The 15,310-nt window shown below is 42.4% G+C and overlaps 1 protein-coding gene across 2 annotated transcripts in view; it reads left to right on the top strand.

Moving 5' to 3' along the window:
• Positions 1-15,310, top strand: part of fndc3ba (fibronectin type III domain containing 3Ba) — a 99,714-nt gene that overhangs the window by 59,343 nt on the left and 25,061 nt on the right. For both annotated transcript variants that reach the window (XM_058614730.1, XM_058614731.1), the window contains 2 exons: positions 12,603-12,661; positions 15,098-15,249. In XM_058614730.1, coding sequence (XP_058470713.1) covers positions 12,603-12,661; positions 15,098-15,249 — 211 coding nt within the window. The remainder of the gene's footprint in view (positions 1-12,602; positions 12,662-15,097; positions 15,250-15,310) is intronic.

The following is a 15,310-nucleotide window of genomic DNA, read 5'->3' as shown; positions in this document are numbered from 1 at the left end:
GCTCAAAGGATTCGTTTTCCATTTTGCAGTCTAAATATTGCCAACTCCGAAACATCACTGGCCAAACGGCCGATATCTCAGCCCTAACATGCAACCAGCTCATATCTCCTTATGAAGGAATAACTTCTATCCCCTGTGACCCCGCGCTCTTTGTCTCTGTGTGACTGGCTTGAAGGGATCCAGTGGGGAGAGGATGAAGGGATTGGAGGTGGGGATGGGGGTGAGAGGGGTTGTCTGGGTAACCACATAGCTGAACCCGTCCCTGAGCGCTATCGTTTTACCCTCACTACAATACTGGCATTGTTGGTGGGGGCTGAGCCACAGGGGTTGGGGGATGGAGGCGTTGGGGGGCTGCTGGGTGGGGGGGGGGGGGGAGTTGCATACCTGTAGAGTCCTGCTGGAGATGAAGGAAACCTTTGAGCTCTGAGATTGAGGCATTGAAGCTCAGCCGTATCGTACATACTCATGAAGAAAGTGTGCAAAGACACTAGGGGGCGTGTAAACACACGCATGCACGCACAGGTCACACAGCCTAAGTGTCACCTCTGACCTTAACTATAAACACTTAATGTCTAACCCGGACTTTAACCTAACCACACAATCTTTAAATCTTAGCCCTTAAAACTTATGAGGTTCTGCATCATTAAGAAGTGGTTTTGGGTCTCCATGTGGACTACTGGTCCTGACACGGTCAGTGTGTTTATGCCAGTGTAGTAACAAACAGCATATTTAGTGAGGAGACTCTTGGGTATAATGCACTCTTGCACATTAACCTAGTAGTATATTATTAATGATACAATTTAACTTGAATTTTTAAGTAAGAAAGTAGTTTTTCAGTTTAAATCCAAATCTTAAACCCCCCAAAAAAGACCTGCAAAGTTCTCAGGTCCTCAAATCGCACACACATGGTTTTCTTGTTTTTTTTTGGTGACATGTCAGATGTATGTTGAACACGCGCACATCATTGGAGGTGTTGACAGACAAATATCAATACAGAAGAGAGGAAAACATAAATTCATCCGCTTGATCACTGTAGCTGTCGGACTGAAATTATTTTCTTTCTTTTTTTAAATCGACCCTCCTCATAAAAACTTGGTCTGGTCCTTCGCAGCATGGTGTCAGATCAGAGGAACATTTAATCCCTGTCAGGTGTGGGCTCATCTCTGTGTTCTACATCTATGAGATATGAGCAAAACTCAAAGTCCACACCGATAAAGGATTTCTGCAGAATTTGCATCATCACCTTACTGTAATGTAACTTTAATTCAGTTGTGGCGGACATCGAACATAATTGCATATTTTGAATAGCGAGAGTCGATAAACATGACTGGTATTTTGTTCAGCTGAATAATCGTAATAGTGCACAGCATTCTCTGGTAACAAACAAAAATACACACACTACTGTAAACCACTAGTAAGACACTGACCCTTTAAAATGCACTCACTAGCCACTTACTTTGGCGCAAAATTCACCAACACAGTCGCAGACGTGGCTCCCACGTCCTACACAAGTATCAAGCCGAACTGTAGATCAGTTAAAAAGACTTAACAATCCTAAAAACGTGGATTCATATTTAACAGAGGAGTCAGTTACACACTAGTTACACACACGTTTGTGTGTGTAAAACCAAGTCACGGCAGTTTCATGCAGCCGTGCAGTGATGTCTCCGCCCACGTTGAGTAGGTACTATATTGGAATGGAAACACAACCTAAACCGCCCCGTGCCAAGCCGAGTTGAGGCGAGTCGTGGTGGGACCATAGGTGGAAAAGCGGCTTCAGTTTGCCTTGACCACCTGTGGCTGCTGCTGCCATGTGATTGGCTGATTAGATATTCAAGAAGCATCATCGCCAATGCACAGAAATCATCTAACCCAGCAAACTTACTCATAACTTGAGTTAGAAAGGCGGCGTTTGGACTACACTGTATGCCAGAGAGACTGTCCAGCTACACTTGCACACACACTCTCATACCAGACTGCCACAGGACAGAGAATTATCTTAGAGGAGTGCCAAAGGAGGGGGAAAAGAAAAGCAAGGCCGGCAGCTCGGCTTATGAGTCTCGCCCTTTCAATTGCAAATGCTGCAGTAACTCCAACAACATTAACGCACATGACCGACAGAGAGAGACATGTCAGCATGTTGCAGCTTCTCTCAGGGTATGAAGGTCTCAGTACTAGGGTGGAGATCAGGCTGAGTCAGCTGGATGTAACACACACACACACACACACACACACGCACGCGCACACATACACACACCCCGTGACTGGGCTTCCTGTAAAACAATCAGAGCATGAGGGTCCAGGGGATTGGCGGGAGGCAGGGTTCAAACAGAGTAGAGGAATGTAGGATTTAAAGGACAGATGAGAGAGGAGGGAGAGGTGGATGGGAGGTTTGCAAGGAGAGAAAGAAAGAAAGAAAGAAAGAAAGAGGGGGAAAAAAAAGAAGAACTTCTGTATCACAGGGAATGGAGAGATGGAAAGATGGAGAGACGCAGTTTTAAGAGCAGAGTACAAACATTCCGACAGAGTTGTTGCTTGGCCCGGTGCATCCATGTATGGGCCAACCCAGAATACCACACACACGTGCACTCACACACACACACACACACATACACACAAAAGACCAAGGGCATTAAGGGCAACGCGTAGGCGGTGTGTGTGTGTGTGGCTGTTGCCCAAGTGCCAGTAAGGCAGCAGGCTGACTTGGCGAGTGCAGTGACCATTCCCCAGTAAAGCAACTCAACAGGCCTTTTTCCCCTCAGAGCTGAGCTGCTCGCTGAGCAGAAACAGATGTGGGCCCCGTCCCCTCTGTTCCTCCATCTTGGCTCTGCATCATCACCACCGCAGATCCTGTCTCTCACTCTGAGAAACTGGGATTTCAGCAGAACCAGATGGAGCAGCACCCTCAGCGCCTCCATCTTTGGTTCTACGTCATTGCCAAAAGCTGTGAATTCGGGAGAAACCAGATGTGCACAGGGACTGCTGTGTCCACCATGTTGGCCCTGAGTGAGATATGAGCAAAATAACAAGGCTCTTAGATATAATGGTATGAAAACGGTGGGAACAGCTTTGCTTATTTAAGTACCAATTCCTCAAAGTTAATTTTCCTCTGCACAATCCTCTAAGTGACCTAATTCATTTCCAAATACATCCCCGAAGATATTTTCTAACCGTGAATCCTAATTAACCCTCACATGACCATCATGATATTCAATTCATTTTGATTTTATGGTTGTAGAATGGCCAAAAGAAATGTTGAATGAGTGAGTAACTTTCACTTTCCATATCTGGCACTTATTCAACCATTTTAGGAATTATGGTGCAGAGAAGCTGGCCAATCTCGTCTGTGATTTGACGGTCGCTCCGCAGAAGTCCTGAGGGTCTACCGTAATGACAAGTATATGGGCGCACAGCTCTATTTCTCCATGACTTCCGGTAGTTTTTGAGATTTTCAGATGTCACAAACGGTTCAGGAGTTACGGTAATGAGAAATTATGCCTGCCAAATCCTGAGATTTCACTTAAAATTCAGGCCAGTTTGAATCAAATTTTTATCATTAATAATAATAATAATAATAATAATAATAATAATAATAAAAGAAAAGTAGCCGTGTTTATGTGCTCGCTGTCCAAATTCTGTTGTTACCCGAGCTGGAAAAGTAACTTTTCCACGAGTTATATCTCATTGTTATTGCTCAATAATAATAGTAGTAGTAATACTTTATGCCAACACAGCCACAGACATATGCCTCTTCTTTATTATCCAAAAGACAAGCCTGCCTACCTGAAAAAGTGAAAAATAATGACGCAAATATGATATGATAGTTCAATGACAGACAAAACTGCACTCCAAGGAAGCGGCGTTTAATAATTTAAAGGTGCATACAAAGGCACGATGCATGAATAAATAAAAAGTCCTGAAGGTAGACAGTTAGTGATAACAAAACAATTCACTGTGTTAAAAGAGACGGTTTGTTTATTGTAATTGAGGTGTATGGCACTTGTGTTTTGTGATTTCAAAAGATGCTGGTCCTGCAGATCCATCGATGCTGTTGTCACATGACATGGGTTTTGCTCTGTCGCTCTGTCCGTGTAATTCTTTTCTACTAATGTAGTTAGTTTTGTGACAGTTTTAGAGCAACAGCAGCGGTCAAAGGACTCTCTTCTCTCTCTGTAGTTTTGGTGACGTCATTGTTGTAACACACATACACGCAGCCTTTCCTGACCCGGACTGTTTTGATGTGCATTGCCATGGCGATAATCTCAGCAGCCCCCTGCACAACACTCCAAACTCCAAACCCTTCCCTCAAATCCAAATAGGGCCATGTTCGTAGGGCAAGATGGAGGTGAAGTGAAGGGACTCGGACAGGGAATGTTGAGAGATGAAAGACAAGACGCAGATAAGACGAGAGAAAAGGGAAGGAGAGGAATGTAGGACAGAAACTGGGCAGTGAAAGGGCCAAAATGGTGGCTGTGGAGAAAACGGAAAGAGAACAAGGGGTGGCTTTACCAGCAGTGGAATGTCTTTCCCGCTGATATCATGTAACGAGACTAGTGGGATTAGAAGGGGAGGCTGTTCTCGCCGGTTACAATGAATACAGCAGACGTTCCTCCTTCCCCCCCCCCCGTTCAGCTCAAAGAAGCCTCTGCGATACGAACGTAATCTTCAAACTCCTCCACCACCTGTTAACACCAGAAATACATAGTATCGGGCTCTTTTAGCTGCTTCATCAGTGTTATAATCAAATAATGTCATTCATTAGATGAAATGCACAAACCCATCAGACATCTGCACAGTTGGTGGGAAAAGGAGCCAAAGTAAATCTCTTGGCATTGTAAGAGTAATATTTCATCAATTTGGATTATGATGGCGGCAGAAAATAGCTGCTGCTGACTTTATTTCATAATGTATGTCCACGGCAGCCAGCATCACACAAGCATCGCGGTACTCAAGTCTAAGGGAACGCATAAGGAGCAAGAGGTGCACTTGGTATCGTCTGATATTAACACTGACTTTTGGTAAATAAGTTGATGTATTGATATAAATATGTATTTAATATGATATTTGTGCAGATCTGTATGAAACAAAGGTGTTTTCTTCAGTCTGTAGAATATGACAATATTTAATCTAAAATGCTGACTTGACACATTTTGGCTATAAGAACTACTGCCCGTCAAATTTTTTTTTTTAAATTCATATAATTTTGATTCAATCAAACATTGTATAAGTTGTGTATAACAGATTTTATGGTTATTCAAAGATGATGTGATTGTTTTTTTTCTCCCCTAGATAATGAAGATTTCATTGTTTCATTGTTTCCCTGTCACAAAAGAACAGCAAAAATGAATGTCTGATGAAAGCCATCACTTATCATAAACGTTAAGCGAGGAATAAAAATAGAAAATCAAGTAGTTTAGGTTGGAAAAGCCTCCCTAACAGGACATTAAATCTCTGTCCACATGACAGGGCAGACCGATTTAGACTCTGTGGCCACCGTCCATGTCATATTAAATAATTTCATCTGGGCTTACTATTGGCAAGACAGAAAAATCAAATCAACGTTGAACTACTTCATTCATTCTTGTCTCTGTAACGTCTCTGTCCCTCTTCCTCTCTGCCTTCTGCCGTCTGTCACACTGTGGACACATCCTCCACTCCGTCTTCCAGTCTCTGCAGTCTCTCTCTCTCTCTCTCTCAAACTCAAGACTTTTTTTTTCTTTTCTTTTTTGGGCTGAGCAGGGTCGAATGGGGTCAGGGTTTCTGAGAAACGCATCCCCATAATCCCTCCCTGCCTGGCCAGGTCGCTGTGTGTCGTTCGCAGCACAAACACATGTGCGTACGTGTGCGCGCTCCTCGCACTCTTCTTGGAAAAGTGGAGTGAGTTTATGTGTTGCTTGGCAGTTTAGACACTAATCTGTGTCCTCGGCAGAGAGAGAGAGAGAGAGCTGCAGTGCACAAGGTCTCTGTGTCTCCATGCACACGTTAAACCCAGTTATTGAGTGAATGCATTTGTGTATTAATACTGCGAAAAATGCTGGATACAGTCTTTGTCGAGCACACATTCAGACAGCTGCTTAAATATCAAGTCTCTCCTGCAGAAATCGTACTTGCAGCAACTTGATTTTCCCCCAGCTTAACCTGGAGACGTCAATCCCAATAAATCATGTAACTGCAGAAAGATGATAATAACCTGGTTGCCTATTTGCATGTCTGCCTGCGCCTCTGTCGTCTCTCTCTCTGTTTTTTGTCTTTGTGCCCCTCTTTCCTCCGTCTCCGTGCCAGGCTGTCTGTCTGTCTGTCTCTCTGTCTCTCCCCCTCTCTAATCCCCTTTATAAACAATCTGGACTCTGACCATGAGAACCACACTTTCACCATGACGACCACAATTTCAGGCATGTCCCAACAATTGTTGCACTATGTGTTTGTGTGTGTGTGTAGCCCAGCTGTTGAACAGATGGAATGCTCGCTATGTGGCAGATGATAATAGTGTGGAATTCAAGATCTGTGCCCCTTTTCTTTTCCTCTTTTCCTCTCCTCTCTCCGTCCACTTCTGTGTGTGCCCTCCCTCTCATCTCCACATCTCTGTCTCTGTTTTTGTTTTTTTCCTTTCCCCCAGCTGAGGGTTCGTCACTTTGCTTTGTACTCGCTGATTAGAGGCCTCTAAAGATGGGTATCATATCTCACTTTGTTCCTTCAGCACTACACACACACACACACACACACACGCCCTGTGCCTTTGGTGCAGTGCTGTGTTTGTTTGTAGTAGGCTGTGAGGACACGTTTTGATTCAAACCTGTGTTTGTGAGGACATTTTTCACCTTGTGGCCGGTCCTCACAAGTCTTAAAAAGGCTTTTTCAAAGATAAGACTTTAAGATAAGTTTGTTGTGAGGGTTAGGTTAAGGGTAAGACATTTCGTTGTGATGGCTGTGGTGAGGGTAAAGGGGCTACAGCATGTCCCCGCTAACAATGCTGAACAAGAGTGTGTGTTTTGTGGAGGCAGAGAGCGACCGTTGCCACATTTTTCACATTTCTTTTCCAGGCCTCAAAGGTCTTTTTCTGGCCCAGTGCAGACAGACTGTGTCTAAGAACCACAGGCTGTAATGCAGGAGGAATGCAACCTCCTCAATGTCAAAGTGACTCATTTTTACTGTTGCACTTTTTTTCTTTCTTTTTTTTTTGCAAAAAGTGATGCCATTAATTTTGAAGTGTGTGGGGTTGTGTGATCTTTTTATAGAGATTCATGTTTCAGGAATGGAACGTGCTCTGGGAAGTATTTAGGTGAATGTGGCCCTGCAGAGAATCCAGAATCCAAGTTATTTCAGATATCTTATTTCATTATTTATTTTTTTTTTTTTATGTACACTATTTCTGGGTGACTGTAAGTTGCAGGATGTCAGTGGCTGAGAATTCTAGTTTCCAGTCCCAGTTTTTAAAATAGTGAGTCCAGGTTAACCCCACCTCATTTTTAAACTTAATAAAAACAGTTTGCAGTTAAAGGAACAGTTTTAAGAAAAAATAATCAGCTCTGTGCATCACATGTAGACATTAAAGTGTTATCAATTATGGCTCGACAGCATTTCTGATGTAAAAAAAAAAAATTCTATACTGTATATAACCAACCTGTGTTTGTAATCGGTGTCTTTTGTGACTCCTGAAGGCAGTGTGACTTTTCACTCCTCACCTACACTGAGATCCGTGGTGTGCGCCCTCTGATGATGTCATTTTAAGTTGTATAATCCTTGCCTCACATCTTTCTAAGCCCTCTCCTTCCTCTCGCCTTTCACCCCGTCCTCTCTCCTCTCTGTTGATTCCTAGCTCCCTTTTTGTCTGTCAATGTCCTTATGTATTTATACCTTAATCTCTTGCCCAGACTCATTGCCTGTCCTTTCTTTTGCTCTGCAGTTTGTCCTTCAGTGTCTATCTTTCTTCCTCTGAATCCCCCTCTTGTCTGTGTTTGGCTTAGCCTGTTGCTCCCCCTTCCCCAGTTCCTCATTCCTCTTGTTTTCCTCCTGCCCGTTGTGCTCCCTCGCTCCGTCTGGCTGTCCTCGGTAATCAAACACAGGCAGTGAGACACAGACAGGATGTGAGGTCAGACAAGGAGAGGAAGTGATGGTGCGTGGGCAGCACATAAACAGAAAAGAGACGAGGTGAGGGACAATGAGGACAGAGGAGCGAGTGTGTGTCTCTGTGTGCGTTTGTGGAACTGGGAAGAGATTCAGTTTCAGCATCAGCTCTATGTGGTTCTTCTCCTGAAATAAACACTTTAACAGCTGGATTCATCCACCACAGCGAGTCGGAATGCTGAGCTTTTTCAAACTTTATTATCAGTCGCCTGACATCTTGAATACATGTCTTTCTCCTCTCACAGTTTGAGTTTGTGGCTTTCGCCGACCCTTTTTCATTGTGTTGAGAACAAAAATATCATTCAGTGTAGAAATGTTAGGGGCTGTAACTTTCACAGAGATGTAGGTCTGTGTTCAGCCTGACAGAAGCAATGATTTTGAACATGAAATATTAGTTTATAAAGTTAACCCTGCTGCACTGAAATATTATCGTTAAAGTGCACATTAAGTCGCTCTTTACTCTGACGGCTATAACTGATCTGTGATACTTCACTGTTACTTCACTGATTTGCACTTAGCGTTGTATTACTAGAATAGGGGTATTATTTTTGAAAAATTCTGCTTCCCAACCTCAGTTTCCACTGAGAAATATCTTCATTCTTTTGGTCCAAGCCTTGAAACTGCAACGCACTTTTTAGACCCAGTCATAGGGGGGACGGGACCTCATTCCCAGAATGTAAACAGTGTCCGCCATCTTTGCTAACAGTTAGGCTAACGGGACCAAGTGTCACCGGTGGGCACGAAACCATGAAAAGAATGAAGACACTGTAAACTGAGGTTGGGAAGCACAATTTTTCAAAAAATACTACCTCTATTCTAAGTATTAGTATAGTAATTTAGTATTTCCTTTAAGAATTTAAAGAGGCTGTTCTCTCTGCTCATGAAGTTCGACTGTTTGTTGTCCATAAACCTCCATGAGGTAAGTGAGAGGGAATGCTAACAGCTGCAATGGACAGGAACCTAAGCTTTAAACAGCAAGCATCTACAAATGGAATACAATCTATGCTAACATGACATTAGAAAATAACTAATTATTGTGTTTTCCACTAGACTGGAAATGTACTAAATTGAATGTCTCTGTGGACACCGGACAGTGCCACAGTTGCAACCCTTAGCCAATACCAGGAAATAATATAAGAATCAGACAGCAGTGACAAAAACATGGCGAAATTCATTTGTTGTTGGATGTACCCACCGGATTAGAGACCAATTTTATGCTCTGGCAGCTTAAAGAGTAGAATATTTTAGTTTGTGGATGGTGGGAATAGCACTTTACATGTATGCTAACAGTTAGCCAACAGCTTAACCACCCAATAGTAACAACCTGAGAGTTGGTTTACTGCCCCCTTTTGTCGCGGAGGCTGACACACTTCATTCAATAAATCAATTCCCCACCCGTTCTTGTATACTGGGACAACGACAGGAATTTAATTTAATTTAACAGTGTAGTAGCTTGACTGACTGTTTTCCAGTAACACCAGTAATGTCATTTAACTAACACAGTGTTTCACTGGTTATACTGTAATTAATCTAATTTAAAGCAAAAGATATTATACACAGAATACATGTTTCTTTTCCAAAAGCTAATACATTTCTTAAACAGTATCATTACTAGAGAACAAATACAACAACAAGATTTGATTTTTCTTTTCTCTAAACTTAAATCAAGAAAGCAAAGATGAAATCCTGCCATTCCCATTAGAAATGGTGAAGAAATGTCCTTCATCACGCTTGGTTATTGCTTGATTTCCTAACATCTGTTGTTTGCTGAACGTGACAGCTGCAGTGATGCTGTAATGGAACTCCAACTTTTTTTTCTGCGCTGCAGTAGCTACAGGAGTGCAGCACCATAAACGGGCCGTATTCTTCTTTTTCACTCAGCCGTGATCCGTGGGGAGAGTAAGTTAGGGTCAGCTTAATGGCTGATGGAGCTGTTCATGTCTGAAGCTTTGAGCCTGGGTGCACTTTTTTATTCCATAAAAGAGGAAAGCCCAGTTTGGTCCAAAGAGATGAAAGGGCACATGTGTTTTTGAGACAAAAGGGGAGACAAAAGGGGCTGTAGTGAGCCAGTGTCTGGCAGTGATGCAGAATGTGTACTTCACCTGTTGAACTCTTCCAACCCCAACACACACACACAGGAGCTTAACTATCCTCCTTACCCATCACCAATCTCCTGTAACCTGATAGTGAGACACACCAATTCTCCTAATATCCACATACACATGCGCACACGCAGAGGTCAGGTTGAGGCTGTGCTTCCATGACATCACTGTTGCCATGACTCATAAGTATACCCCCAGGCACAGTAAGGCCCTCTCCTCCACGGAACCTGTCAAAGGGACTTAGCTACAAACACACTTCATTCAGCACTTGCTCTTAAGTGTGTACAGTGATGTTTGACACACAAACGGCTTTCTATACAAATATGCTGTGTGTGTGTGTATTCTGGGTATATATATATATGTATATATATATATATATATATATACATATATATATAGGTATGTTGCAGCTTGTGATTTTTGGTACTTAGACTCACACTCATCCAACAAAGTATTGCTCACGCACACACAAACTTTTTTTTAAATTTTCACCAGCTAACAATTTTCGGTTCCCAGAACATTTTGGAAACGTTACGTTTTGTTTGCGGGAACGTTCCCTGAAGGTTTCCCCCCTAGGTTCTCCTATGATTGATATGGAAAGGTTTCCTAACGTTTAAGTTTCTGGTTGCACATTTGTTTCCCCTGAACTTTCCCAGAATGTTACTTTGTCACAACCTTCATACAACCTTTATAGAATGTTCTCTGCAGATTCCCAGAATGTTCGCCTAACGTTACTTTGTCACAACCTTCGTACAACCTTGAAAGAATGTTCTCTTTCTGTTCCCACAAAGTTACTTCGTCACAACCTTCAGAGAACGTTATTTTTTGGTTCCCAGAACATTACTTTGTCACAACCTTTAGAGAATGTTCTCTCCCAGAATGTTCCCCTAACTTACTTTGTCACAATCTTCATACATTAACATGGCAGCATTCATTATATATTACTAATATTATTTTAAACTGTACACTTTAGTCACAACCAAGTGCCTAAAACCAGGTCTTAACCCTGAAAAAGCACTTTAAAGTTGTGGGGCCCAGACAAAATGTCCCACATTGGACGTTTTGGGGGTTTTTTTGTACACACACACACACACACACACACACACTCAGTCCTTTGTGATTTACAGTGGTCACATTCAGATGAATAAAGCAGACCTCCTCCAGTTAGAAAGATCTCAAATGCAGGGATCATAGGAAGCAGGAAAATCATCCATCACACACACGCACACGTTTTCCTTCACAACAGCCCGAGGGTCTACTAAATCACATCCATGTCTCTCTTTAGACCGGACTTGTGCATAGGTGTGTGTTTTCCTGAGTGTGTTTATGCGACAGAGCCTGTTCAGCATCTCCTAACACATGGAGCTGTTAGACTTCAAATAAACAAAGAAACATCTTGCTTCTCATCATATGACGGCAAATAATGTGACCTAATGCAAGTGACCTTCATATGAATGTTTCTGCTGCATCTATGTGCGATTAATAGTCATTATAAAAAATAAAATTCAAAGAAAACAAACCAGGCCTCAGGTAGTTTATAACTGTGGATTTTTAATTTTTAAGAGGAAAATTAGTAAAACTGAACATTTAATGGCCGTTTTTGCTTAATAAGATCTTAAGAGATTTGAAAAGAAAAGAAAGTGGATTAATTAATTCCCACTTAGTCTGTAAACAATTTCTGCAGGTGAAGAGGTAGTGGGTTGAAAACTCTAAGTGCCATCCTCCTACGGTCTGATAAAATAAAGGTGATGAGATCCTGAAAAGAAAAATGTGTTATGTCACACTCCATTAGACAAGTACATCATTTAGGTCTGCTTTTACTTTATTTTGGTTCTTTTTTTATCCACATGACTCAGTCACTAGTCGAGTGTGTTTTTCACGGACAATATTAGGCATCATTAGAGCGTCGATGTCGGGGTCGGGCCTCCCAACAATTTACCCAATCCGCGCGCAGCGCTTGGCCGACCATGGCCAATAACGAGCCTAGATTTGTAGATATCACAATCGCACGGCTCGTGGGAATTGAGAAACCTCTCCTCGTCAATCAGCTGCTTTTTTTGTTGCAGCGCCGCCAAAAAATTGTTAATGTGCATCTGTTTTGAAACCTTGCGATGATGAATCTTTCCCTTCTTATTGTTCAAAGGAAAAAACAGGCTACAGGCAGAATCAAATTCAGACATGTTAGAAATATGCGCACAGACAGCAGGTATGAGCTGACCTGTGACAGAAAAGCCCTTGTGATTTCCATCTGTCTCACACACACACACACACACACACACACACAGTGTCTGTCTTTTTTCTTTGTAACACTAGACGTGCCTCTTGTAATTAATTTTTGATAATCACCTTGTCTTCCTTTTGTTTCTATCTCCTCAGATCATGATTCAGAGGGGAAGCGTGTCCAAGATATGCTGTCTACAATCGACAAACCACAGGTTGGCATTTCCTCCCACAACAGCACACACACACACACACACACTGGTGTAGTCATAGCTGGCTAGAGCTTTTATTTCTTTCCCCTTATTTCCATCCCGTCTTTGTCATTAACATAAAAAGCAGACTCAAACACATGCACACACACGTTCTTCTCACTTTGATTAAATAAGCTGTGCTCTCAGCTGGCCACACGAGGGCAGCATCTGCTCATCCAAGGCAGGATCTGCTCTCTTGCCATCATGAAAAAACACTGTGGTGTAACTGGTGCTAATCCCTCCCTCCCTCAGGAGTGATGTGAATGAATGAGCTGGTTTAACCACAAAGGAAATGCTCTCGCCAGTGATTAAAGATGTCTGATCAATTGATTCCTCTGATCGAGGGCACAGTGATTATGGGAAGTGGAAGGAGACAGGGAGGCATCATTAGTACATTAGTACATGGTAATTTACCTCAGATGACCTTAACACTGATTCAGCAGTTAATCCATTTTATTGTGGCTGATACTGGGAGGGGAAAGAGAAGAAGATGATTAAGTGGGGATATGGCAATTTAAAGATGTTTCTCACTGTCATTATACTTCAATTCAACTCTCCTCTGATCATACTATAATGTATTTATATCAGACGCCGTGGTGGTGGTGTGGGCTGTGTGCAGCAGAACTGCCGGACAGACGTGGCAGCAGGTGTTGCAGAGGCAGAGCTCATATGAGAGAATTGTTCATTTTAACAATGTTCACAATGTTACCTTGTTCTCACGTCGATACTGTGCGTCTGCTTCAGCTGTATGAGGAGCGATGGGAGACTATAGGAGATATAAGCAGACCGTGTTTCTTTCTTTCTTCCGTTCAAGGACGCTTTGTTAGACGGCGCTAACGTTTCTATTCCCATGCAGAGCCGCTGAATGAAGGAAGACGTCTTCTTTCAAATTACGTCGGAATTAAAAGCTGTTCCTCGAAAAGGATATTAACCTTCGAGCCCGAGTCATTATTTTGTGTTAATGTCACCGTTAGCTGTGCTGGGCAGGTTAAAGGAAGCGCACGACACAATTAATAAAGTATAAAGACAAACTAACCACAGACTGAATATTAAATTGGATGTAGCCTTTGAAAAATGAGGGGACATAAAACGGAAGTAGCAACTAGCCGCCAGAGGGCGACTCCACTAGTTGCAAAATGAAACTAAAAATGAAAATGTCTGGTTTCTCTTCTAGACTGGGTGTCATCGCGAGTGCTGCCTTTGTTTAATATTTCACACAAATCCTACTGTGATTGGTCTGACTTTTGTGTTTGTTTTCACAAAAGCAGCCCTTGATAAAAAAAAATAAATGTGTGACCGACCGAGATTAAGTGAAAGGCGCAATCAGACAGTTATTCAGTTATTTTCTTGCAAAACTGTGGAATAGAGAGGACAAGGACTCAATGTGACATCAATCAGACCACACTCGATGTTGAATACCTCTTTATTCGGTGGCATTTATAGGCCAGTCTTGTCAGAGAAATCTTAACGTTGGTAATAAACAGACTTTCTGTCAGGGTCAGAAGACAAGGTGACAAATGTTAATGGTGCATTTCATCCTTCAGCGTTTTTTAAAACTTAATCGTTTCTCTCCGTCTTTGCACATCATTCATCTTTGTGTCCACAGGCAAAGTGATGGACACAACTGGTGTTAAAAAATGCAGAATATTTTTGAAGACGCAGATGTTCGCAATTATATTGACACAGTGATTGAAAAAACCTAATCATCACAATCCTGGATGAGATGAAATGTCTCAACATGGCTTCCTGTCTTTCTGTCTGTCTGCTGCTCTTCCTCACAGACAGTCTGGGCATGGTTTGTGGTTTGCGCTGCCCTCGAGGCACATTTGTCGCCTATTCAGGGGAATCTGGAGTTTGGAAATTGCAGAATTGCAGCAGACTGTGCTAAATCACCGCTAAATTGGCTCCACCGCCGCGCGTTGCAGCTGAAAGTCCCGTAAACATGTGCATACTTGCAGGCAGACACACAGACAGACACACATTTAAATAACATGGAGGTTCATGTTTTCTTTCTTTCTTTGTAAGCTAGATTGAAGAGCCAAATCGGGCATTAAATTATCAGCGTTTACACTACAATTCAGTTACATCATAATTATGATAACTTCACATCGAAATGAACTTCACGCATTAGTAGTTGTTTGTTATAAATTCCTCCATCTTGTTATTTATACAGATATAATATTTTCTAACTCAGGAAAAGATTGTTCTCTTGACAGAAAGGGATCCTTTAATTGTATACTTATTATATTTTGAGCTCATAGTTTATGTATAATATATGTACAGGACCAGACTCAAAGATGTGCGGCCATGTGCCTCGACAGGTTGCGGTGAAAGGAAAAATGGGGGACGACAGAGGAGAGGCATATGAACTTATATACTGTATATTTATGTGTCTCACAGGTGTCCAATGTGCAGGCGCGGGCTGCGCGGCTTTCCTGGGCCCCCCCGGCAGGGCTGGTGAACAGGCATACTAACGGGATGCCCGTGTCCTGCTCCTATGAGGTCTCCCTCTCCGATAAGGGACGAGATGGAAAGTATCGCATCATATACAGGTGGGGGGAAATCGCTCTTAAAAGACGACGACGTCACTGTCTACAAACACGGCATACGGTG

This window comes from Solea solea, chromosome 18 (assembly GCF_958295425.1).
Source record: "Solea solea chromosome 18, fSolSol10.1, whole genome shotgun sequence".
NCBI classification, from domain to species: domain Eukaryota; kingdom Metazoa; phylum Chordata; class Actinopteri; order Pleuronectiformes; family Soleidae; genus Solea; species Solea solea.
The sequence above is the reverse complement of the archived record's forward strand: the minus strand, read 5'-3'. Positions and strand labels throughout refer to the sequence as shown.